This window comes from Pezoporus occidentalis, unplaced genomic scaffold, assembly GCF_034315485.1.
Source record: "Pezoporus occidentalis ecotype Australia unplaced genomic scaffold, CSIRO_AGI_Poc_V1 ctg93, whole genome shotgun sequence".
Classification (NCBI taxonomy): domain Eukaryota; kingdom Metazoa; phylum Chordata; class Aves; order Psittaciformes; family Psittacidae; genus Pezoporus; species Pezoporus occidentalis.
Genome location: NW_026916294.1, coordinates 6,259,480 through 6,282,862, shown reverse-complemented (window position 1 = coordinate 6,282,862; position 23,383 = coordinate 6,259,480). Strand labels below are relative to the sequence as shown.

At 42.0% G+C, this 23,383-nt stretch overlaps 1 protein-coding gene across 2 annotated transcripts; it reads left to right on the top strand.

Moving 5' to 3' along the window:
- The first annotated feature begins 214 nt into the window (after positions 1 to 214).
- LHCGR (luteinizing hormone/choriogonadotropin receptor) lies at positions 215 to 22,827 on the top strand. Of its 2 annotated transcripts, none has more exons than XM_062605721.1 (11): positions 215 to 392; positions 6,482 to 6,553; positions 8,591 to 8,665; positions 10,263 to 10,337; positions 10,888 to 10,962; positions 11,069 to 11,146; positions 13,451 to 13,519; positions 14,267 to 14,341; positions 15,469 to 15,654; positions 18,815 to 18,895; positions 21,465 to 22,827. In XM_062605721.1, the coding sequence occupies exons 1-11, from the start codon at positions 244 to 246 to the stop codon at positions 22,711 to 22,713; spliced, it is 2,184 nt and encodes a 727-aa protein (XP_062461705.1). In that variant the 5' UTR covers positions 215 to 243; the 3' UTR covers positions 22,714 to 22,827. The 2 variants fall into 2 exon arrangements, with proteins under 2 accessions (XP_062461705.1, XP_062461704.1); XM_062605720.1 differs by having other exon boundaries at positions 18,677 to 18,895.
- The last annotated feature ends 556 nt before the right edge of the window (positions 22,828 to 23,383 follow it).

Here is a 23,383-nt window from a genome sequence, read left to right as displayed (position 1 = left end):
TGGTTTGGGGACTCATGACAGAGAGAGGGCTTCTGCTTGCCACCTGTAGGCTTCGCACCCAACTTCACCACGAGTAGCACGCTGAGGAAGGACTCTCCTCGGGTAGCCCCGGGGGAGGGTGGGGACCGGGGTGCGGCGGAGGGCTGCGAGCCCGCCCCGGGGCGGGGGCAGGAGGAGCCGGGGGCGACGGCCGTGTCCCGCGGGCTGCGGGCGGGCAGAGCCGAGGGTGGATGCGCCCCGGCCATGGTCCCCGCGCTGCTGCCGCTCCTGCTGCTGCAGCCGCTGCTGCCCGCCGGGGCTGGCGGCCGCTGCCCGCCCCGCTGCGCCTGCACCCAGCGCGCCCTGCGCTGCCCACCGCCGAGGCAGGGGGCGCCCCCCGTGCCGGCCCGCGCGTAAGTACCGCGGGGAACGGGGACTGGGACGGACGGATACGGACGGGCAGCGGGAGGGGTTTGAGCATCACTGACCCCGGGGAGGCGAGGAGAAGTGGTGGGGCGCTTGGGACTGGGGTTTTCTTGGGCTCGGAATGCTGCCGGGGAGGTAAAAGCCCAGGCGCGGAGTGTTCTCCCCGGCAAGAAGATGCGCGTCTTTCGGGACGTTTTCTCGGTGGCCAAAATGTGGTGCTCTCAGAACCGCGTGGCACCAGTCCCGGTGGCAGAGGGAAGTTGTCAGAACTTTCAGTCTTCTCCCGCGGAGGCAGGAGGCAGAAGCTTTCCTATTCTAAAACCAGCACCTTGTAGTGGCATGGTCAACTTTAAGCAAACCGGACTGAAAGGTTGATGTCTGGTCTTAAAGCTTCTGCCATTTCTGGGGGTTCTTTGCTTTTTCTTTCACAAATCCATCAGACTTCTTGCAAGTTCTTCTCCAAAAGCTTGTGCCATTTAATGCCCTCGATATTGAAGCATCAGAATCCTCTGAGCAGTGCTTGTTGCCTCTTTTTGAGTTTCAACTCATTGACAAGTGAGTGGCTAATCATTTTCCCCTCTCTAGTAGTAAAATAGCTGCTGTAAGTTTTGACAGGCTGTCTGGATTTCTGTAGGGTGATCCATCATATCTTTCTGCCTAATGCACCTCTGGGAATTAGGGTTAAATTATAACAACAGGGAATCACAGGCATTCCCTTATCCCACTCCAAGCTCAGGGTCTAGTAGACCACACCAAATACTTGATATAGGTAGGTCTTCAAGTGTTGTTAGGTTGTTCATGGGTTCAGTTACAGGACTGATCTAAACAATCATGGCATCAAAATACAAGATTTGGCGACCTACAAATACCATACTTATTGTTTCTAGGATCCCTCAGTTACCTGTGCATGACTTGAGAATGACAGGAACATGACTTATGCTCTTTTGGTAACAAAGCTTGTGTTTTCCAATTTTCATCTGATTTGTTTTAAATTTAACATGCTTTTGAAATTCCCTGGAGATGATACTAACCCTGATCTCCTCTTCACTTTTTCCTTGGCTTGAGGATTGATAGGACAAAGAAACACTAATTTGTATTGCCCTAGAGCCAATGTGAATCATTCCTCCAAAGTCAGTTCTTAGAAAACTTTCTATCCTGAATTGGTTTCTTCCTCATTTCATAGACTCACAGAATGGTTTGGTTGGAAGGTACCTTAAAATTCATCTAGATCCAACCCCCTGCTATGGGCAGGGACACCTTCCACTAGACTAGATTACTCCAAGCCCTGTCCAACCTGGCCTTGAACACCGCCAGAGATGGGGCATTCCACATTTTCCTGCGTTACCTTAGTGACAGAGAAAGCAGAGTCCATGGATGCTGGAGAGGCTCTCCACAGTTATTACAACAAGCACGTTTCTTCCCTGGTGTTTGTATCACAGGCAGAGCAGGCAGTGCATCAGTCACATCAAGGATCCCTGCAGCAGCAGAAACAAATGGGGGCTTAGTTTTTGCAGTGATTTAGCATGTTTATTAGGATGATGCACATCACAGCCCAGAGAGGCTGTCAAAAGCTCTAAACTGACTTTTTTCTCTCCTTTTTTGGTTTACTCTTTTATTTTTCCTTTTCTATCACCACAAGAATAAGTGACATCCCATCCTCAGTGGTCAGGTTAAGGCAGATAATGGGCTTAGGGCTGCTGCCAGTTACACTTCACTCAGATCAATGGGGTTAGATTATGGGTAAAAGCAAGAGAAGACTTTTTCCCTTCAAGCTTTAAGATAATATTTAATCTTTATGATTGTGCACAAAGTCTAGACATTAGGCTGGCTGTAGAAACCAACTTTACAATCAGAAAAGAGTTCAACCAAGATTCTGCTCAATACTCCTACAGAGACAATATTTACACTTAGATGTCAAAAAAATCCTTCTTTCAGTCTGACTTTGCAGACATGTCCAGCTCCTTCATCTTCCCTCTCTCTTACTTCTATGGCTTTTCCAGCTTTGTTAGTACTGATTCCCTCTCCTTCCATACTTTACCAGTATTTTTAGCTCTCTTCTCCCGCTGCCCAGCTCTGTGTATGAGAGGCAAAGCAAGAGAAAGTAACTTTTGTTCCTGCATAGCCATATCTGTACCTGTGGGCAACAGGGGAACTGCAGAATAGTGCTTGCTAAAGTCCTTACTACTATGGTCATTCAAGAGAATAAACACCAATATGTAACTCCAGCTATACCTGAGTAATTCAAGCCCTGATGCTGTAATAAGCCATGCTTCCAGATGTACTTCTGATAATTTTTTATATCTCAAGTATATACCCTGTAGGGAAATTTCAGCCATTTTTCTTCACCCAAGTTATTCTTGCCATGTCACATTATTGCTGGAAGACTTTTCAAAATCATTTGAGTTCCGACAGGTTGCAGAATGATGTGTTTTATACAGTCCTGAATGGACCATATTTTTTCACAGGCTCCTGTTTTTAATTTGGACATTACACAAACCCTATAGAAACTCCATTATCCAGACACCTTTTATGCCATTTTGGCTAGAGGGGCTATGCATCTTCTCGCTTCAGCAGAAAAATAATCTTTCACACACCATTATATTTTGAAACAAAACACGATTTTCCTTCTTTTGAAGTCTTGTATGTACTTTGGGGGGGTTAGCAAAGTCTAAATGGATAGGCATCCAACTCCAGCTGTACAGTAATGGGCATTGGATACCTAATACCCTTCTGCCCCTTACAAAACCTCGTTTCACAGGGAGGTTCACTTTGCTGTGCCTGAGTGTGTGACCATGTATGCAGGGCTTCTGTGGTAGGGTGAGTGGCACATCATTAGGCACCAAATTACCAGGTACCAAATTCAAAGCTTTGTGGCAAGAGCCTGAAGAAGTAGACAGTTCTACCATATCTTCACTGGGAGCACATTTGGCTCATTGGAGTTGAGAGAGGAATTCTGTTTCATGGCCAAATTGTCTTTCATAGGAGATAATGAATCACCCATCATCATCTAGGGGAAAGTACTCTCTAGCTGCTTGTGTAATATATCCAGCATCATATTTCACATTTCAGGTAGATAATGCCCGATACACAGGGCTTTAAAAATCAATGTAAAGTGCCAACACTTTGCATTGCCCCCAGAAGCTGATAAAAATACTAGGCAGATGACAGGGTTTCAGTGTTAATTTTTACCAACATTCCCAATCCTGAGTTAAGTCCAAGGGCACCACAGAATAAAAGTTTGCCACTCCCAGCAGAAGTCTACCTTATGGATTCACTTTTTGGGCATTAGAAAGATGAGTAATCATATAAAATAAAGAAACTAAAATATAAAAGCCTTCTACAGCAGGATGACAGCATTGGTGGATAAGGCTTTAAACTGAAAGAGGGGAGATTTAGATCAGACATTAGGAAGAAGTTCTTCCCTGTGATGGTGCTGAGGCCCTGGCACAGGTTGCCCAGAGAAGCTGTGGCTGCCCCATCCCTGGCAGTGTTCAAGGCCAGGCTGGACGGGGCTTGGAGCAACCTGGTCTAGTGGAAGGAGTCCCTTCCCGTGGCAGGGGTTGGAACTGGATGAGGTTAAAGGTCCCTTCCAACCCAAAGCAGCCTATGACTCCTATAATTCCTGATAGCACCTGCTTCATTTTCATTGTGAACTATCAAAGTCATGTTCAATAGCAAAGACATCACATCAGATAAGGCCTCACTTTACTTGGCACTCTGGAAAGAATTAAGCCTGCAACAGGCACTTCTAAACTCTATCAACCTAAATGCCTATACATATACACAAACTGAATTGTGCTTAACAAGCTAGAGGATCTTCTTCAAAATGTGTAAGTATAGAGACATCCAAAATTATAACATTTCCCTTTAACACAGGCAGGTTTCAAAACCTGCCTCAAGGGAAGTTTTCACCTCAAGGTAAAAACTATGAAGGTAAAGAGGACAAGTGCAGGGACGGAAACATTCACATTTTTGGTGAATTTAAGATGCCTTTATCGATGTGGAAGTGCCTGGTTTGCAACACCAGTATTTTGAGGATTAAGAGAAGGCTGATTATGAATTGCCTTTTTCCTTTGTTCTTGCTGTTTTGTGAGATGCTTCATGGGACAATGTAATGTCAATGCAGATGAGTTCACAGTTCCAGCTATCAAGGTGAACTCACAAGAATGAAAACCCAAAACCCAATGAAGTTGAAATACAGAATGGATTGAGTGCCATGATGCAGCTTAGCTACAGTATGTGTTAAATGTTCCAGGTCATCCCACTTAAATTTAATCACATAGCTAAGATGCCTAAGCTCAGAGCACCATTGCCAAAGGCTTTCTGCAAGCAGGGAGTGGGTCACTCCAAGCCACACACTATGGGGATTTTACAGCTGCCACACTGCTCACAGGCACATCACAGGGAGGTAGGAAGCTCTGGGATTAATATTTTGATGCAATCAAAAAGCAAGACCTGGTTTTAATTTTTGCACTTTCAGTTACATTTCTATTTCTTGTGTAAATGATAATACTTTTCTGGCAGACAATTTCACAACAGGCATGTTTTATCTTCCAAGGAGCCCCAGCTGATGGTGCAGATGTGGGAAGTTCCTGCTGCCAGGGTTATGGAGCATTATTTGTGAGGTTATTTCAGGTTCTACTTTTTACCTCTCTTTGAAGTTCTTTTCCTTTTGGCTCAGAACATTGAGTGCTATTGCAGGTTAACTCTACCTGTCTGTCCTCTCAAGGACATAGACATTTTTCCAGGCTTTTAGTTTCATTTCTGATTTAACCGAACCTCACACACAACAAAACATGCCACTGTCCATCTAGACACAGTGGCATGAAAAACACACATATCCTTACAGCATTCCTATTGGGTAGGGAAGGGTTGTTATTCCCAGTTTGCTGACATAAAATCAAGGTGCAAGGAAACTAAATGATTTGCCCTAAATCATACAGACTGTTTGGAACACAGCTAGGAATTGGCTGCCAGGTTCCTTAGCACATCTAGATTTGTAACTCCAAGACATACATGTGTTTCGCAGCCTGCCACTATATTGAGTGGGCATGACACATGTATATAAAATACATATATATTAAAAAGTTGATAAACATTTTTAATTGCCTTCATATAAAAGATTATGACAACAAAGGGGAGAAAAAAACATGTTCTATGAATAGCATGGAAACATTTCAGTCAAAAACCTTGAGGGGTGGTTTTTAAAGATGGAAATCAAATGTCTCTGACTAATTATAAAGCAAAATGGAGCAATTATCTGTCTGCACAGAGATAATGTCTTGAAATATGTTAAATATTTTCCTCTGGCCATTATCAGGGAGAGTACGGCCATGGGTAGATATATTGGCTGGTAAAAGTACTGTGATTCAGACATGGAGTAGAACAGTAAAATGCAGATCTGTCTCCCACATCATTATTAACTTCTCAGTCTGAGTAACTAAAAGATTAAGAAGGACAATATATGCTTGCTTTTAATCAGCTGCTTAAAAGCACCAGACTGATACAACTAATTTTAAAACAGAATGATAAAAACCCAACATATCAGGCCTGATTTCGGTTTCTTCTACGATTGTACACAGCCAGACCACTCACAGTGAATGCAGGGTGCCATGGTGCAGCATTACAGGGATGCTGCTGGGACGAAAGCATGGTCCAGCAAATGCAAAGATACTCTTTTATAAAGAAACCTTTACATGGCAGCCACTTTCTCTGAGGAACTAACTTTAAACAAGCCTATAGCTTCCTTTGTGAATGTAGCTGCTCACTTCCATCAGGCATTTACTTACTACATTATGATTATTATTGATTTGATGGTGATTAGTCTCAAATTTATGCTGTTGAGGAACTGCCCCAATAACCTTTGAATTCCATTTAGCTGAGATCAATGGTAAATGGATCAGGCCCCAGAAGCGCAGAGAACTGCAGGCAAACTGAAGTGGCATTATCATAGAATGGTTTGGGTTGGAAGGGACCTTAAAGAATTGTGCTTTATTGGTTTTCTCCCTGCCATAATGGTAAAATGGCTAAACAAGGAAACCCCATGCCTTACAATCCTTTCCTCCCTCTTTTTCAGATCATTTACTCATCTCCCTGTAAAAGTAATCCCATCGCATGCATTTGAAGGACTTAGAGATGCCTTCATCATGTAAGTTGACAACATTTTCCACATGCTTTTCCTTAATTTCTCACTAGAAATTCTAGAAATTCCATCATAAATGTCCACCCCAAACAACATCTTTTTCCAGTAATGTGAAAATGTGTTGCTAAAACATACTACAGGTGAACAAAAAACAAAACAAACCACTGGGAAAGGATAAATATAGCATTTCTTTTCTTACAAGAAGTATATAAAAGATTTTTTGAAAAGGTGTGATTTTTATCAGATGTTTAACAGATCACATAATGAAACATTAATCATATCAGAGAGAACTGGGTACAGATTAACAGCTGATGATAGGTGCTTTTGATTGGCAGAGGAGATAGATTTTTATCATCCATCATTACCACTGCAATGATAGCTATGGCATTCTGTGATCATACATTTACATAATACCCAAATGAGGTATTTCTTTGGTGTTTTGCACCAAGAGATAAGCTTGGCAGGGGTATCAGCAGGACTGAACCTGTTTCTCGGATCTTTTGGTTTACATATGTTGTAATTTCGCACACTGGGTCTGCGATGCTTCCCCTCCCTTGGCTTTGTACCTATTTTATATCAAGGACTCAGACCATAAAGCTCACCTGACCACTCTTGCCACTGAAACAGAACACTATTCGTTGTTATTCCAGCTGAAAGATGGCAGGCTGGAGTCTCCAGTATGTATTATTATTTTATCTGAGTGGTGTCTAAAGGACAAAGCTGGTGACCACCACCACACCAGTGCAGTGCAGAACCTAAGGAGGAGCACCAATGATGCCACTTTCTTTTCAAGAAGCACTTTTTATAACTTCTCTTCACCTGTGAAAAGCACATAATGCATCAGATATTAAAACATGTATTAGATGTTACATAATTTACTTTCAAGTAAACAAAAAAAGAAAGTAGAAAACTTTTTGGGGTGCCTTCTTGAAGGCAAAGACCTGAAGGATGAGGGTAATGCAAATGCCTGAATAGACTTAGGTGGACTAGTTCAGCTTTTAGTGCTCATTGGTTAAACAATTTTGGTCAAATTAAAAATGTATGTGTTACTGTAGCTCTAGAAAGTAGAAAACAAGCTGAACTCTTCTGCATGTATTCCACTGCAATAAAGTATGATTGTAAACCCCAAGCCTACTGTATTCTTGCATTCACTTGCATCTGAATGGTCAATGGGAACATAACCATTTTCAGATAGGAGACCAACTTAAACCCATGAAGTTTTTCCTACCTGAATGACTTGAGGCTAAACTTGCCTAAGCTGTACATGTATCCTGTTCTTCAGAGAATATTTTGTTCACTGACATTTTCCCTTTGATAAAGAGAATTTAATTGATTACTTTGTGTCCTTTTAATGGATCTCTCCAGATTAACAGCATAGAAATCAATGTATTTGTCTGAAGCAAATCTATAGAACACTTCATAATTATATTGAGATTTAGTGTTACTTTGAAGAATGCACATTTTAAAATCTTTTTTAGTTTAATCTCTAAATCATCTATTTGGCAACTGATCACCCTCTGCAAATCAAATGATAAATTATTCTCACTACCATCAGTCATTCCAACATACGTAAATGGTAAACCAGTGGCGGACAGGAGGGATCCCACAGAAGGAGCATGTTTCAGACCCCAGACCTGAAAGACTCTTCAAGTTTTGCCAGCAGGCACTGACCTCACCAGCCCCTGAGTCTCTAAGGATCAGGTGCCCAGCAGGCCACCTGCCTTACATCTATCTTTCGAGTAACTAGTGCAATACCAAAAATAACAGAGTTTACTGAGAAGATGGAAATTTGCTGTTAGAGATCAACTTACTCCAAAGTGTTGGCATTCCATTTTACCAAGACAGCAACAGGCCTGTCTCCCTCAATCCCAGCTGGCACAGGCTCTCAAGTAGTCTGGGGTGAGGCATGGACACTTGCTGCCAAACAGAATTGGTGGGGAGGTTGAACAACTCTGCATAAAAGGAGGAAATACAAAGTGGAAGGCTGATTTCTGGTATCTTTTCTGCTAATACATTGCTTTGTGTCTGCCTTTTTCGTTACAGTGAAATCTCTCAGAGTGACTCCCTGGAGAGAATAGAAGCGAGCGCATTTGACAGCCTTCCCACTTTGTCTGAAATGTAAGCACCAGTTAAAAAAAAAAAAGGCATCCAGGTCATGATTTAGGATCATCAAGGAATAAGCAGTCTGCAGAGAACTATTCTTGGACCAAATCTTTCTCCATTACTTCACTTGGCTTTGGATTAGATCTATGATGAGAAACATTTCTCTCCAAAGTACCATATGAAATAGTGAGCACTGTGTAAGGTCTAGCCTTGGAGAGCTAAATCATGCAAAGACATCCATGCATAGAGAGTACTACTGCTTATAGTGAGCTCAATGGCAGAAGCAGAGCTCTGTCTAATTCTGCTGGCACTGTCAAGCTTTCTAAGCAGGGAAATAATTCCAGATGATAATTGATGAGAAAAATCTTCCTTTATGAAGATGCAGTTCTCAAAGCCCTACAGTATTTAAGTACAGCTGCTTAGTATGCGTAGCTCTTCTTTCGAGTGCTAACATATTACTCAAACAGAACATGTACTGATCTTAAACTTGACCCACATAGTATAGGCATCTGAGTGAGTTAAATGCAATGACTAGGAGAATGTTCTGAAATATTTAGTGAAATTGGAAACTGTAAATCTGATTCAGTAACTCATTACTGCCTTTTGCACATAGCATGATCAGTGAGTGCCTTAAAAATGGTGTAACTGAGTGAGAAAAATTCCATCTCTTTTTTTTTTTTCCCTTATATGTGAAATCCATTAAAGTCAGTTACTCACATAAGCAATAGATACAGATTTATCCAACTCTGACTGGGTCCAACTTCCACTAGAATCAATGGTGGGTTTAGGGAAGGAATAAAAGATTTGACCCCATGCATTCACCTACATTTTGTGGATAGCTTGTCATTTACCTTTCCTCCAAAACCAAAAAGGTAAGCAAGACCATTAAAGAGCTACAGGCTAGAAAGTAAACCTTTTTGGACTCTGAATGCTCCACACCTGCCTCACGTTGCAAGGGCCTGATGTTCCAAGCTGCATTCTAGGCCCCTTCTAATGGATGATCAAGGTAAGTGGGTTCAATGGCATTCCTGGATTTCAACTCTTATTGCAATTTCACATGCTAAAACCTCTGAATTTTGTAAATTATGCATAGGGAGGGAGCTGGGCTACAGCTACTGTGCATTTATGCAAACATAGTTTTACCAGACAGTACAGCTGCAAAAAGTGTTACCTGATTAAGAGGTGCTGCCCATTTTTTGCGTGACCAGTAGGAAACACTACTTCTCACACACTTATCTTCATCTCTCAGTTTCTGCAGATCTAAGTAGGCATCTAGTGTTATTAGCCACTGCTCTAAGGGAGTCCATGGTACTCTAGGAGGTTAAACCCTCTCAGGAACTGCCTTTCCTGGCTAGGCACGGCATCAGTTATATAATGGAAACAAGGGATGATGCAGCTGTTATCTTTTGCCAGCTATCTAACAACTGCAGGCCATTTTTATCACCAATAGTGCTTCAAAATGCACTCAGGATGTATTTGTAGAAGGTTGGTTCACAGCAAGAGAACCTTCTGCCATATTCTGCAGTTGACTGTTTTCTGACAAAGGAAAAAATTCAGGACCCTCCCAAATGTATAACAATTATAATCCTGACATATTTTCCCTTCATTACAGATTAATCCTGAACATGAAAAATCTGTTGCACATTGAGGACGGAGCATTCAGAAACCTTCCAAGGCTAAAATACTTGTAAGGAAGAAAGAAAGAGTTCTGTTTCTTTTCTGGTTTTCGTCCCTCTATAGGAATAGACAAATAAAGGGGTATAAGGCAAAAAAGGTTTTCATGCATTACAGTACACCAGAAATACATACATAATTTACTGTGCAGGTAACCAATAGCGAGGTCTGTCAATAGGCAACTAAATAACATAACCCAGGACAGTACTGGACAGAAAAGTAGTAAAGCCTGAACATTAGTTCTGCTAAGTGCTTATTTCTAGAATAAAGCTTTCAGATTGATAAGGTACTATGCAAAAGGGGTAACTAAAATCTACTCCTTCTGCTTAATGTAGAGAGAACAGACACTGCTTCCCCAGAGCACTGCTTGAAGATGCTACAAAACTTAATATTTACAGGCCTTACAAACACAATTGGAGCATACTTAAAAGTTATTATATTTGTCATTCACTTTTTAATGCCTTGTTTAATGCATGTTAAACTCGTAACTACTGAGTGGGCTTTTTGTTGCATCCACTGTGGTAATCTTTCCTCCTGTAAACAGGAATTATGCCTTTCTCTAGGAGCATCTGTAACACTGGAATAAGACAATTTCCAGACCTGACACAGATCTTCTCATTAGAAGCTTACTTTATTTTGTAAGTAGAGACCCAACCTAACACAGCTGTGAGTCTTTGCCATCTTCTTCCTCCTGGCTCACTGAGAAAAATACCTTTGTTTTTTGATCTATTTTTCTTCCCAAAGGGAGCTCTGTGATAACTTGCGTATGACAACTATCCCACAGAATGCTTTCCGGGGGATGAACAATGAATCACTGACACTGTGAGTAAAATAATCCTAGCTCCAGTTCCTTCTGTAATGATAACAGTTCTGCTTGAGGAAAGCTTTATAAAGCTTGAAGTTTGGCTACATAAAAATCTGGAAATTAAGCCCCATGCAATATGTGTCTGCATTGTGAGTTAAACTTGAAATTCTTAGGAAATGGAGGGGTGTTCTTCAAGCTGAAGAGGTGAGTTTTATCCAGAAGCTAACTTCACTTAGGAAAGGAAACAGGAGGAGGAATCCAAATCCTCATCTTCCATGCACTGTTGTTTTTTAAATCTACCATCAACAGGACATGAAGACCACAAGCCTGATGTCAAAATCTCTCTTCTCCCCACAGGGATATGGTTTCTTGAAATAGTGCTTTCAGGGCCCAACTAAGCTGAAAGTGTTGACCAAACAGTGCTAAGCTTCAGCTGCACAGGGTCCCTCCAAAGGAGAGGAAAGGAAAGAAGAAATTGGTGCAAAGTACCAATGTTTGTTACCCTGATTTCTTTTGACATTGATTCCCATAAGTTTCCACACCCAAGACTTTGCTTTTAGCAAACTGGATTCATTGGTACAGCCACCTGTGAGATGATTCAATGCTAGGTGAGATGCCCTACCTGAGGAATACAAAAAGCAGCAGAAAGCCAAAGTGTCATCAGCCAGAACAGCAAGAACCATGTGGATTTCACAGCACCCTTGTTCTCACAAAAACTTCCACAAAGAAATACTGAAATAGGGAGAAAAAAAAAAACAAACAAATATCACAGACTAAGCCTCTCTACAGGATGTGCCCAAAATTCAGGTCTCCTGAGGCAACAGAAGCAGAAAAACATATAAAGGAAAAAGGAACTGCAGTTGACAAAATTAGGCCCTTCATCAGGCTGATGTGTGGGCATGACAGCAATTTTGACACAGAATTTATGTATTGGCCAATACCTTGTGAAACCATTAAAGGGACTGAACATAAATGTGACTGAACACTACTACTATGCAATGTTAAAGAGGAGCAATTGCTTAGATTAGGGCATCATTTCCTCTTATAAACCTCTTTTCCTACCAACAAGTTCTACGAAAGAAATTCAGCAAAATTACGATTCTGTTAATGGTGCAAGAAAATGAACATAAAAGAGATGGAGAAAGGTGCTTAACTTTTTTACTGTAACCCTAAAGTGTATTAAGTGGGAGGGAGTCTAAGTCATGAAACAGCCAATGATCAATTTTTTTTCCCATCCTTTTGTGATAGGGAGCTCATCATTAGAAGAAAGGGATTATTTTACCAACAGATTCCTAACTGTACAGCTACATCTTAACTCCACCCCATGTGCTTAACTGTAATTAGCTGAAGCAATTCTTGTTACAGCATAGTCTGGTGAAACACAAGTAATCTATGAAGATATAGAGTAATAGCTGTTTCTACAAATAGCTAATTTATTTTTTCCTACAGTTAGTGTTTCATGTATTTCTCCTCTCCAGGCTGAACAAGCCTAGCTTGCTCAACCTGTCTCCACAGCAGAGGTGCTCCAGCACTCTGAGCATCTTCACGGCCTCCTCTGAACACACTTGAGCAGGTCCATATCACAAATGGATTTTTCTCAGTGAAATCAGACCCATAGGCTAGATACCCTAATAAAGGAAAAGAGCTGGACTTAGGTGCAGCAGAGCCCAGCCTTTAGGTATCTGGCCCCAGGGTGGGGAGTCAAGAGAACCTAGGGCAGCACAAGAGACAGCAGGTTTTCCACAGCAAAACTCAAGCCTGGCAGCAGTACTCTGGAGGAGCTGACAGCTCACTGGCCACTAGATGATGCACAACTCACTCCTGCCTCTCTGCAAAGCTGTCTCTTGGGCTGCTGGAAGATTTCTCTACATGGGATCTACAACGCAGCAGCATCCTCTAGGCTTTAGAGATGCTTTCCATCTGACACTTCTCTAGTCCTTGCAGTCTTTCATTTACACTTGCTGACACCACAACATCCAGGTCTTCTGTCTCCAGGCTGGCGTCTGTGTACCAGGCACTTTCCTGGTCTAATTTCTTGTTTCAGGATCTCAGCCCAAGATAGGCACAGGTGAGCCCTCCAGAGAGGGAGGATCTGCTCATGAGCAGTTCTCTTCTACAGCTAAACAGAAAGGTGCTTAAGGTATTTAAGCTCCGCCTTCTTAATTTTAGAGTTAAGTCATGCAATAGTTACCCTTGTTCTTTATATGCAGACCCTCTAATCATTAAAATGAATGCAGCATTAAGATTTTAAACCTGTAATACATAACATAACCTCATCTTTTCCCAATCTTTTTCCCTTGTATGTTTTTTTTAATCCCCAGCAAATTGTATAAAAATGGATTTGAAGATATCCACAGCCACGCCTTCAATGGGACAAAGCTGAATCAATTGTGAGTATGTTTCCCCTCCTCAGTATTTCTTTTTAAACAGTAAATAATAGTTCTAATACAGTAAAGACTCTTTCTTCAGCCTAAGCGACTGCATTTCCTGATCTCCATTAGAAAACCAATGTTTCAGTGTCACTCAGTTGTTAATCCTGCAGTACTTAGTGCTTTTCCTGAAACACCATTCCTTAGAGAACACTGCAGGTTTTGTGAGAAAAGCTCATTATTTTTAATAAAATTTCATAAATTTCTAAACTTAGCAGCAACGGTAGAAAGCTTGAAACTGCAGCCCAAACTGAGGAACCTGCATTTCATATCTGGAAACATCAATCATTTCTAAATCACTCTCACGTGCTCTGGGACTAGCCTCTTGGTTTGGGCAAAACTTCTGCTGCATTTTTGGACAGGGCTACTGCCACAAAGGAACCAGACTGGTTGTTCTTGGTCTTAGTCAGAAGAAATCAGAAACGATCAGAATTAAGTGTAGATGATAATGGTCTGATGGCATCAGCACAGGCAAAGGTCACATGAGAAATACAAGCACTCCCAGGCTAGATATTGCAACAACTGCTGTGGCGAGAGAAAAGACTCAGAGAGAGAGGATGAATCATAGAATGGTTTGGGTTGGAAGGGACTTTGGACATCATCCAGTTCCAACCCCCTGCCACAGGCAGGAACACCTTCCACTAGACCAGGTTGCTCAAAGTCCCATCAAAATACAGATATAAAGAGAGTTCATGTTTGATTCCACAGAATCCTGAGGGACAATAAGAATCTCAGGCGGATACACAACAATGCCCTGAGAGGAGCCACAGGGCCAGATGTCCTGTAAGTATCCATTGCTCCACTGTCCGTGCTTTAAAGTGTCCCATGGGAAGGGTGCTGTGCCACGTGGACTTTGTCATCTCAGCAAATACAGGCTTTGAGTCTGGAAGGCAACTTGATCTCTTACCCTCTAGTTGTAAAATGGAAGCATGTCAATGAGATGCATGAAATTACAGGGTGGAAGGCTGCTTGCACCATAAGAAGTGCAGACCAGCCAGTTCTAGTGCTGGCATTGACCTCCATCTCTTAGATATTTCAGCCTTTGCTTTATTTTTGTCAGATTCTCCTGATCTTGTTCCTATGCCTTATATCCTGACACTGAAACTAACTTGTCTTTTGGTAAGATAAGTATGTTTTTACAATATATTATTTGAGAATTTGGTTATAAAAGTGAATGCTGAATGTATGCTATAAGCCTGTGCTGAATTAAACACATTATCCTCCTCATGATTTATCAATCAATTACTGGAGGGGTGCACTGACTGTAACACCATGCGATAAAACACAATGGGTGGTTATGTAAGTAGCTCTCTGTGCCACATGTGCCATTTTGTTCCTTTTATTGGTGCTTTAAGGTACATGGCACTACTAACATCACATTCAGAATTGTAGCCTTTTTTCCCCCGACACTGAAAATCCTTAGTTGTGTTGATAGCCTTTCCTCACACAAACAGCCCTCTGAAGATATCCTAAGCCAAGCTGCTTAAGCTGGTCTTGGAAAGAATGACAGATTCTTTTATGTGTTTTAATTAATAACTATTTAATTAAAACATCTAGAACAACCCTTTGGAGCTAAGCAGAGAGCCAAGAGGGCATTTTACCTGTTAGTTGGCTGGAGAGTCACATTCACCTCTTCCCTCTTCCTTTCTTTGGCCTAAAACTGCCGTCCCTCACTCTGCATGGTGGTACAGCCCTTGGAGCAGTGGGTTTTGATTTCCCCAGGAAAAAATGAGCACCTTGCCTCACTGGGGCTCCTGTAGTTTCACAGGCCACGTTTCTGAGCAGGTATCAGGTGCTGAAGTAGCTTTGCAGACTTAGACCTTTGTGAAAAAAAAAGTTGCTGCTACCTACTGTCATGCTTTGGTGGTTTCTTTTATATATACAAAAAGAGAATACTTTCTATTTCACAGGGATATTTCTTCAACAGCCCTGGAGTCCCTGCCTAGCTACGGGCTTGAGGCCATTCAAGTCCTAAATGCAACGTCATCATACTCATTAAAGAGACTGCCACCACTGGATAAATTCAGCAGCCTTGTGGAAGCTGTTCTAACGTATCCCAGCCACTGCTGTGCTTTTCGAAATCTAAGGACAGAAAAGTAAGTTCAAGTAGCTCATTATTGTATTGCAGTACTTCAGTAGCTCAAAAATGGCAATTTTTCTTTATTCAGCTCACAAGGTTTGATTATCCTTATTCCAGTGCCAAGGAAGCTTGTACGTGGTACATAGCAAGGCCTCATGAAACAACAGATCTTTCCTAAAGCCAGGAAAATGATCCCCATTTATTTTAGAACTGAAATGGATCCCATCCTGTGGCCAGGATCTGCCAGCAGGAATATTATTTTAAGTTTGCTTAAAGCTTCTATTCCAATTAAAAAGTCCACTGGCACATGGAAGATAGACCTCCATCAACACAGCATGTTGCCCTAAAAAAAAAAATCCCACTGTAGACCTTCAGCTATGTAGCTTATTTAATGCAGGCAATATGATGACCTAGTAGAAAAAGGCAGCTTTCAGCTACCCCTTGAAATTAGGACCTGACATATGCCTACAGAAAGAGGTTACTCAGTGCAGTTCCAGTCATTTCAGATAATAGACAGTATTGTTCTTCCCACAGTTGGAAACTGTGGCGCAGAGAGCTTTGCATCTGCCAATTCAGGCAGTCAGTGAGACAACTGGAGCTAATTTTCCAGCATTTTTGTTTCAAAAAAATCAACCCTCAGTAGGCTTTAGGCAGCCAAAGCAGCTCCAGATTAGTTTAAGCTATGAGGATGTCTCAATTCTCATCTGTTTCAAATGAAGGCTACAGAAAAAAACATACTGAGCAGTCATTTGTGAGAAGCCTGGTCTGTGTGACTTGCATGTCATTGCATCGGGACTATGTTGCAAAGGCAAGAGTAGAATCCAATTCTTTCAGGTAAAATTAGGGGTGATGGCATGCTTTCTCTGCCTACCTCATTTTACTAAATGGTTCCTGTTTCTGCAAGAACAGAGCAAAGATCCTACAGTCAAGGTTTTTCCATTGCTCCCAAACTCTGATTCAGTCCCAGATGAAGTCTCTGAGTATATTAAATGCAGAGGCAACTGTGAGGAGGGAAAAGATTAATTATTCAGATGAAGATAACCAGGTTTCTGATATTATATTAATTTTCAAGTGCTTCACTTTGCAATGTGATCATAATCTATGAAAACAGGGGTGCTTTAGTAAGTCACTATATTTATACTTATATTTAATAACTATTTCCTTAGGAAACTGGTGAAAAAAAAAACACCTGCAAATCAAGAAACTGGACTGCACTCCTAGTGGGGCATCAGCAGGGCTCAGAGCAGTGCTGATGCATCAGCTATCTGCACAGCCTTAGCTACTGGAAAAACCTGTATAAGCAACAGGCTGTTATGTTCTATATGGCCAGCTACTACAAAAGAATGAGAAACAGATCTCTGGCTGCTTTTCTTGTCACCTACTGATGACAGCAGAAGACCACAGAGGCAGGCCTCCCAAGACCTTCCCAGCTTACACAGGGAAGAGACTTTTTGTGGTTATGCATTCTCATGTTCACATGCCTGCAGCCTATTTCTGTCTCCTTCTACCCCCTTCTCTACCCTGTACATAGTCATCTCACCCAGTTGTTACCGTTCCTGCCCCATGTCCTACTCCTTAACACCTATAGACTTCATTCTCTGCTTAGTGAGATGTGGTGACATAGTCTTACATACATCTGACTGGGCAAGCAGGTTCACTTAAGACAGCACCACAGACATTAGGGAAATAAAATCCTCATACCAAATATTCTTGAGATTTCTGGGGTACAATTGTGGTGTGCTCATTCCCTGAGGCATGTCAGGTAGATGGCAGCATTCAGTCCCTTTCTTTCTGTCCTGGGTTCAGCAGTACCAGTCATTTTTCTCCTTGGTAGCTGGTGCAGTGCAGTGTTTTGACTTTCAGTTTGGGAACAGAGCTGATAACAAGGATGTTTTGGTTTGGCCAAGGACTTTGTGAGCCTCATGCTCTGCCAGGGAGGACGGGAACCTGGGAGGAAGCAGAGACAGGACACCTGACCCAAACTGACCAAAGAGGTATTCCATACCACAGCACGTCATGCCCAGGATGCAACTGGGAGTTAGCCGGAAGGGCTGGGAGACTGCAGGGTTGGAGTAGGTATCGGTTGGAGCTTGGTCAGGCTTGGGGGGCGAGTTATCGGTTGGCTGGTGCTGAGGTGTTGTATTCTCTTCCCTTGTTATTTCCTTTATCATTGTTATTATTGGTGGTAGCAGTAGTGATTTGTGTTATACCTTAGCTACTAAACTGTTCTTGTCTCAACCCATGGGAGTTGCATTCTTTTCGATTCTCCTCTCCATCCCTCTGGGAGTAGGGGGAGGGAAAGAAAGGGGGGAGTGAGTGAACGAGTTACCTGACTGGGTTTAAACCACGACACTTTCACTGGCCTGAATATGGGGAAAAAAGAAAAAGGCAGGTATATATACCACAACTTAAAAAAAAATGCAAGAAAAAAAAAACCAGCTTCTGTTGCCATCTTATTATTGATAAGCATCACATAGGGGTTGGTATCTTATTTCTCTCATTTTATGTAAAACTTTCTGTAAGCTTCCAGGTGTCCGATTTTCTTACAAGTACACTAAAACAGCTTAGTGGTTTTGCTGGCTCTTTCTACTATTGCAGCAATGAGGTCAGACAAAGCCATTTCCATTCACATTGGTAGAGTACCTGGCCCATGCTTCCAACACCTCAAAACCAGAGATTTTACCAAATAGATCATCTTTCAACTTGTACTTTTCAAATTGCTTTACTTCCACCATGTAAAGTCTACCTCCAGATCTCAAACAGTTGTTAAAAATAGAAAATCAGGCCAGCTTCCCAGCATTTGTTAATATGCACTTCTCTAAAAGCTGGCATAACTGCTATCATTCGTGGTGGAGAATCCGGCCTACTTCAATGCAGTATTTCATAAGGCAAACCATAGCTTTTAATTTCAATTCAAGTTATTTTTCTATTAAAAAATGGATCATAAATAATAACCAAGCTGAAAGACCATCCTTAAGTTCCCTGTGAGGTACTGCTTACCGTCACAGTATTTGAAGCCTTCTTCTCCCTGCTTTCAGAGGTCTAAATGAACATTCACACTGCTGTAAAGCTAACTCCAGCTCACCTTACGTACCTGCGAAGATTACTTGCAGAGAAGGTGAGAATTTGGCCAAAATCCAGGCTGCAGCTCAACTTTCTTTCCATTCTTCTTTCAGACAAAATTCCTTGCTTTCCATTTTTGACAAGTTCTCCAAAGAGTGTGAAAGCACCATGAGGAAACCAACTAATGAAATGTTGTAAGTACCTCTCTGCATGCAGATGCTGGAAGTAGCAAATATGGACTTTCCCCTCCTTTTGTTTGTGTGTTTCTCCTAGACCAGCAGGTCTTTTGCTGCCAGTTCAGTCACCCTTGTAAGTTGCACAGTGGTAATTTTACTATCATTAAACCAAGACTTGTGATTTTGATGTTCAAAAGGAAAGGGGGAAAAAAAAAAGTAATTTCATGAGCTTTACTTATTCTAGCTTCTCTTCTGAATTGTTGAAAGACTTTCAAAACAGTGATTAAATATTTAAGGAAGTTAACAGCCTACAAGGAGACTTTTCATGCCCTGAGATAATTGCAGTTGTTTGCATGATTGAAAGAAGAGCTGTTACTGTTAATATTTTTTTTCCTATAAAAGAATAATTACAATTCTGTATATCAGTAGTTTCCCTTGGCAGAAATAGAGTCCCTGAGTTAGAAGTGTGATAACCCCATGCAGTCGTTTTACTCCTCCTAAACGCATCTTTCCATATCATCACAGTTCTGTTTGACAGTGTTCAGTGGGACAGTGAGAAAGGCTAACATCAGAACTGTTGCGTTGGCCATGCTGGTTGACACAAGCTCTAAATCAGTATGTAATGGAGAAATTTAAGGATTTGCTACTATTTATCCCTCTGCAGCCAAATGGGAGACCTTGGGATTTCTCAGCAGCCCTGAAATGGGGTTGGAGCATTGTAAAGTCTAGAAAAAAACAAGGTTATAGTCACAAAATTCCAACAGCTAAATACAGCTGAAGTATGACTGATTCACTGGGGTACTGACTTCCTTGGACATTATCTTGTTTGCTGGTCTCCTGCAAACGAGATCTCCCACACTTGCCATTTGGTTTTATTTGACCTGTTGGAAAGCAACAGCTGCCTTGAATCTCCTGTCACTGCTTCTCATCTGCTGCATGCCTGCATCTCCTCTGCATGCCTCTCTCAATCAGTCCTGTCCACTCCACTCCTAACCACAAAACCGAAGCACTTTAGGACTACAAAAAGGCAAAGTCTACGCAGTCAATGGGACCAAGAATATATTGTCTCTATCAGGGGTGGCTTTGGGGAGAAACAAGGTGAGGCAAGAAGGTAAACACAGAGCATTAGACCATGCTATAAAGGTGAGTGAAGTGACATCCCAGTGAGGAATGTGATCACACAAATCAGCACTGCCTATGCCAGAGAAATCCCTCTGCTTCAGATTAGCATCTGTTGCATTCCCACTGTGCAGTAAATAGTCTGCCCAGTCTATTGGCTCCTGAAGATTTTGCTTTGCTAAATCCCAACCCCAGCAATTCACTGAGCAGACATTAGATTAAGCAGATGAAAGTAAGGTCATGCAGAACAGGCTGCAAGTTGCAAAGTTTGGAAAACCACAGCAGAAATCAGCTGAAAGTCCCAAACTCTCATTAGAAAAACACAAACCAACCAGCTTGCACATGGCAGCATGTTTACATGGCCTCTCAGAAATCAAAATAATTTTATATTCATAAATAGAAACAAATACATTCCCTGCTCTTCCAGTTTAAGCTAGGCAAGTAAAAGACAGACATTGAGCAGTTTTTCATGTAAGAAGAGAAGAGGTAGGATAACCAGATTGGGAAGTTATTTGCCCAACAGGAATAGCTGAAAAGCAGCTCAGCTTCATTTGCCAGTTAAGACCCTGCTCCAGAAAAATAGTTTAAAGTACATGCTTCAGTGGATGTGGAAGTTCAAGTATGCATTTAAGTTATCCCAAAGCTACCAGTTTTCTGGAGAGCTGCCCTCAGTAGAGATACTTTCCATGTTTCACACTGCAGATTGTCTGCCCACAACTCTGTCAGGATAATTGGGTAGTTGTGAAACAGGTACATGTGCTGGCAGGGAATCAGAAAAGACAGTGTTTGCTTTTAAAATGTTTCATCTTTAGTAAGCTTATCCCCACACTATTGGTGACCTAGAGATTAGAGAGGTCTATTTTAAATACCTAAAACATTTATAGTTAGGCATAAGGTCCAGTCTAAACTTAATATATTCCTAGCCATCTGGTTAACTGTGCATTTCTACTCCTCGCTTTATAATACTGTGAACATAGAATACCTCAACACTTCCCAAGTCATATGTATTCTCAGGACTTTGTTTAGTAAGTGCATTTCCTAAGGGAGGGTAATGATGTGCTGTTAAAATCCTTAGGTTACTTTAGTTTGGCTTCTATAACTGTCTGATAAGCCTATGCACATGAAACCTATAATCCATCAATGCAAGTGTTACTGTAGTTTGAACTGCAGTCTACTGGCAGCATGAGAACAATGGCTCACTTACAAAGCAATCAAGGTAAAGTACTTACAAATAAATAAGTTGTGTAAGAAAGCATTCCTGTGGATGTGACTGTGACCTTTGCTGCTCTCCAAGGCTGCTACCCATAAATAGGCCTCCTTACAAGGCTTCATTACATGTAAACACCCTGTAGAAACACAAGTAGTAACTGATTTAAAACAACAGTTATCTGTTGTATTTTACAAAAGAATGCAAGCAGCATGTAACAAACAGCTCACTTCCATTTGTGGGGGTTTGTTTTTTTGATAGTTATAGAGATGGCTCTTACAACACATCGCTGTGGTCAGCAGAAAAAAACATGTACCCATTCGCAACAGATGAGGAAACCTCTCCTTACAGTTACTCAGCCATTTTCAATGACGGCGAAATGACCGGCTTCGACTTCGAGTACGACTTTTGCCAGCCTAAAATACTCACGTGCACTCCAGAACCAGACGCATTTAATCCCTGTGAAGACATCCTGGGATACAGCTTTCTCCGAGTCCTGATCTGGTTCATAAACATCCTTGCCATTGCTGGCAATTTCACTGTGCTCCTCGTTCTCATCACCAGCCATTACAAGCTCACTGTTCCTCGCTTCCTCATGTGCAACCTCTCCTTTGCAGATTTTTGCATGGGGCTATATCTGCTGCTCATTGCCTCTGTTGATGCCCAGACCAGAGGTCAGTACTACAACCACGCCATAGACTGGCAAACAGGCAGTGGCTGCAGCGCTGCCGGCTTTTTCACCGTGTTCGCGAGCGAGCTCTCGGTGTACACGCTGACCGTAATCACTGTAGAGAGGTGGCACACCATCACCTACGCCATGCAGCTGGACAGAAAGCTACGGCTGAGGCATGCTGTGCCCATCATGCTCGGAGGCTGGATATTCTCTATTTTAATAGCAGTGCTGCCCCTCTTAGGGATCAGCAGTTACATGAAGGTCAGCATTTGTTTACCCATGGACATTGAAACGGGTCTTTCCCAAGCTTATATACTGCTGATCTTAGTGCTAAATGTTGTTGCCTTCATTGTCATTTGTGCTTGCTACATTAAGATTTACATAGCTGTTCAGAATCCAGAGCTGGTAGCTGCCAATAAAGATACCAAGGTCGCTAAGAGAATGGCAATACTGATCTTCACAGATTTTACCTGCATGGCCCCCATCTCCTTTTTTGCCATATCCGCTGCCTTTAAGGTACCTCTCATCACAGTGACAAACTCCAAGATCTTGCTGGTTCTATTTTACCCCGTCAACTCCTGCGCAAACCCATTTCTCTACGCAATTTTCACCAAAGCATTTCGAAGGGATTTCTTTCTACTGATGAGCAAGCTTGGCTGCTGCAAGAGCAGAGCAGAGCTTTACAGGATGAATTATTTCTCTGCTTACACCTCCAACTGCAAGAATGGCAGCTCAGCCACAGCCCCCAGCAAAGTCTCACAAGCACTGCTGCTCTTGTCAGCATTAGAGAAGCCGTATGCTGCAGCAGGGGAGAAGATGTCTTACAACAAAAATTAAACCAGAGCCAGTAGATGCAGCACTTTGAAAGGCCAGTTGTAATTATTCTAGTGACTAGAGATTATTTTGTAATAGCTTGAACACTTCACAATAAATAAAAATGCTGATCAAGAATTCTTATGCAATGCAACTGTTCTGATGTTCACAGTGATGTTTTCCCTTTCCTTCTTTTGTAAGGATAGGCATGGAAGGTAACTATCAGGCAAAACTCTTCTTTGGGGGAACCAGTGGAGCCCATGAGGAGTCAAGGTGCTCTTGAAGTTAACAGGTACTGCAGTGATTGCAGTCTAGCTCTTTTCTCAGCTCTGCTTCTCTGGAGTATTTAAAGCCTGTCTGCTACCTTTCAAACCTTCTTTTTCCATTGCCTGTCAGCTGTGCCAGCATTGTTGGGTGAAAGAAAGAGCACTAAACTAGATGCCTCCTTTCATTTCATCAGCAGAAACTTCCAATTACACAGCCACCTGCATCCAGCTAAAGAAAAATGTTCAAAGACAGGCTGGATGGGTTTTGAGCAACCTGGTCTAGTGGAAGGTGTCCCTGCTAGAAGATCTTTAAGATCCCTTCCAATGCAAACCATTCTGTGATTCTTATGATTCTACGAAGCAGTAGCTGCAAAGATTCAGCAAGCAGAAAAGTTGATCTGCTGAACCTTTGTTACTGGCAATTTTGC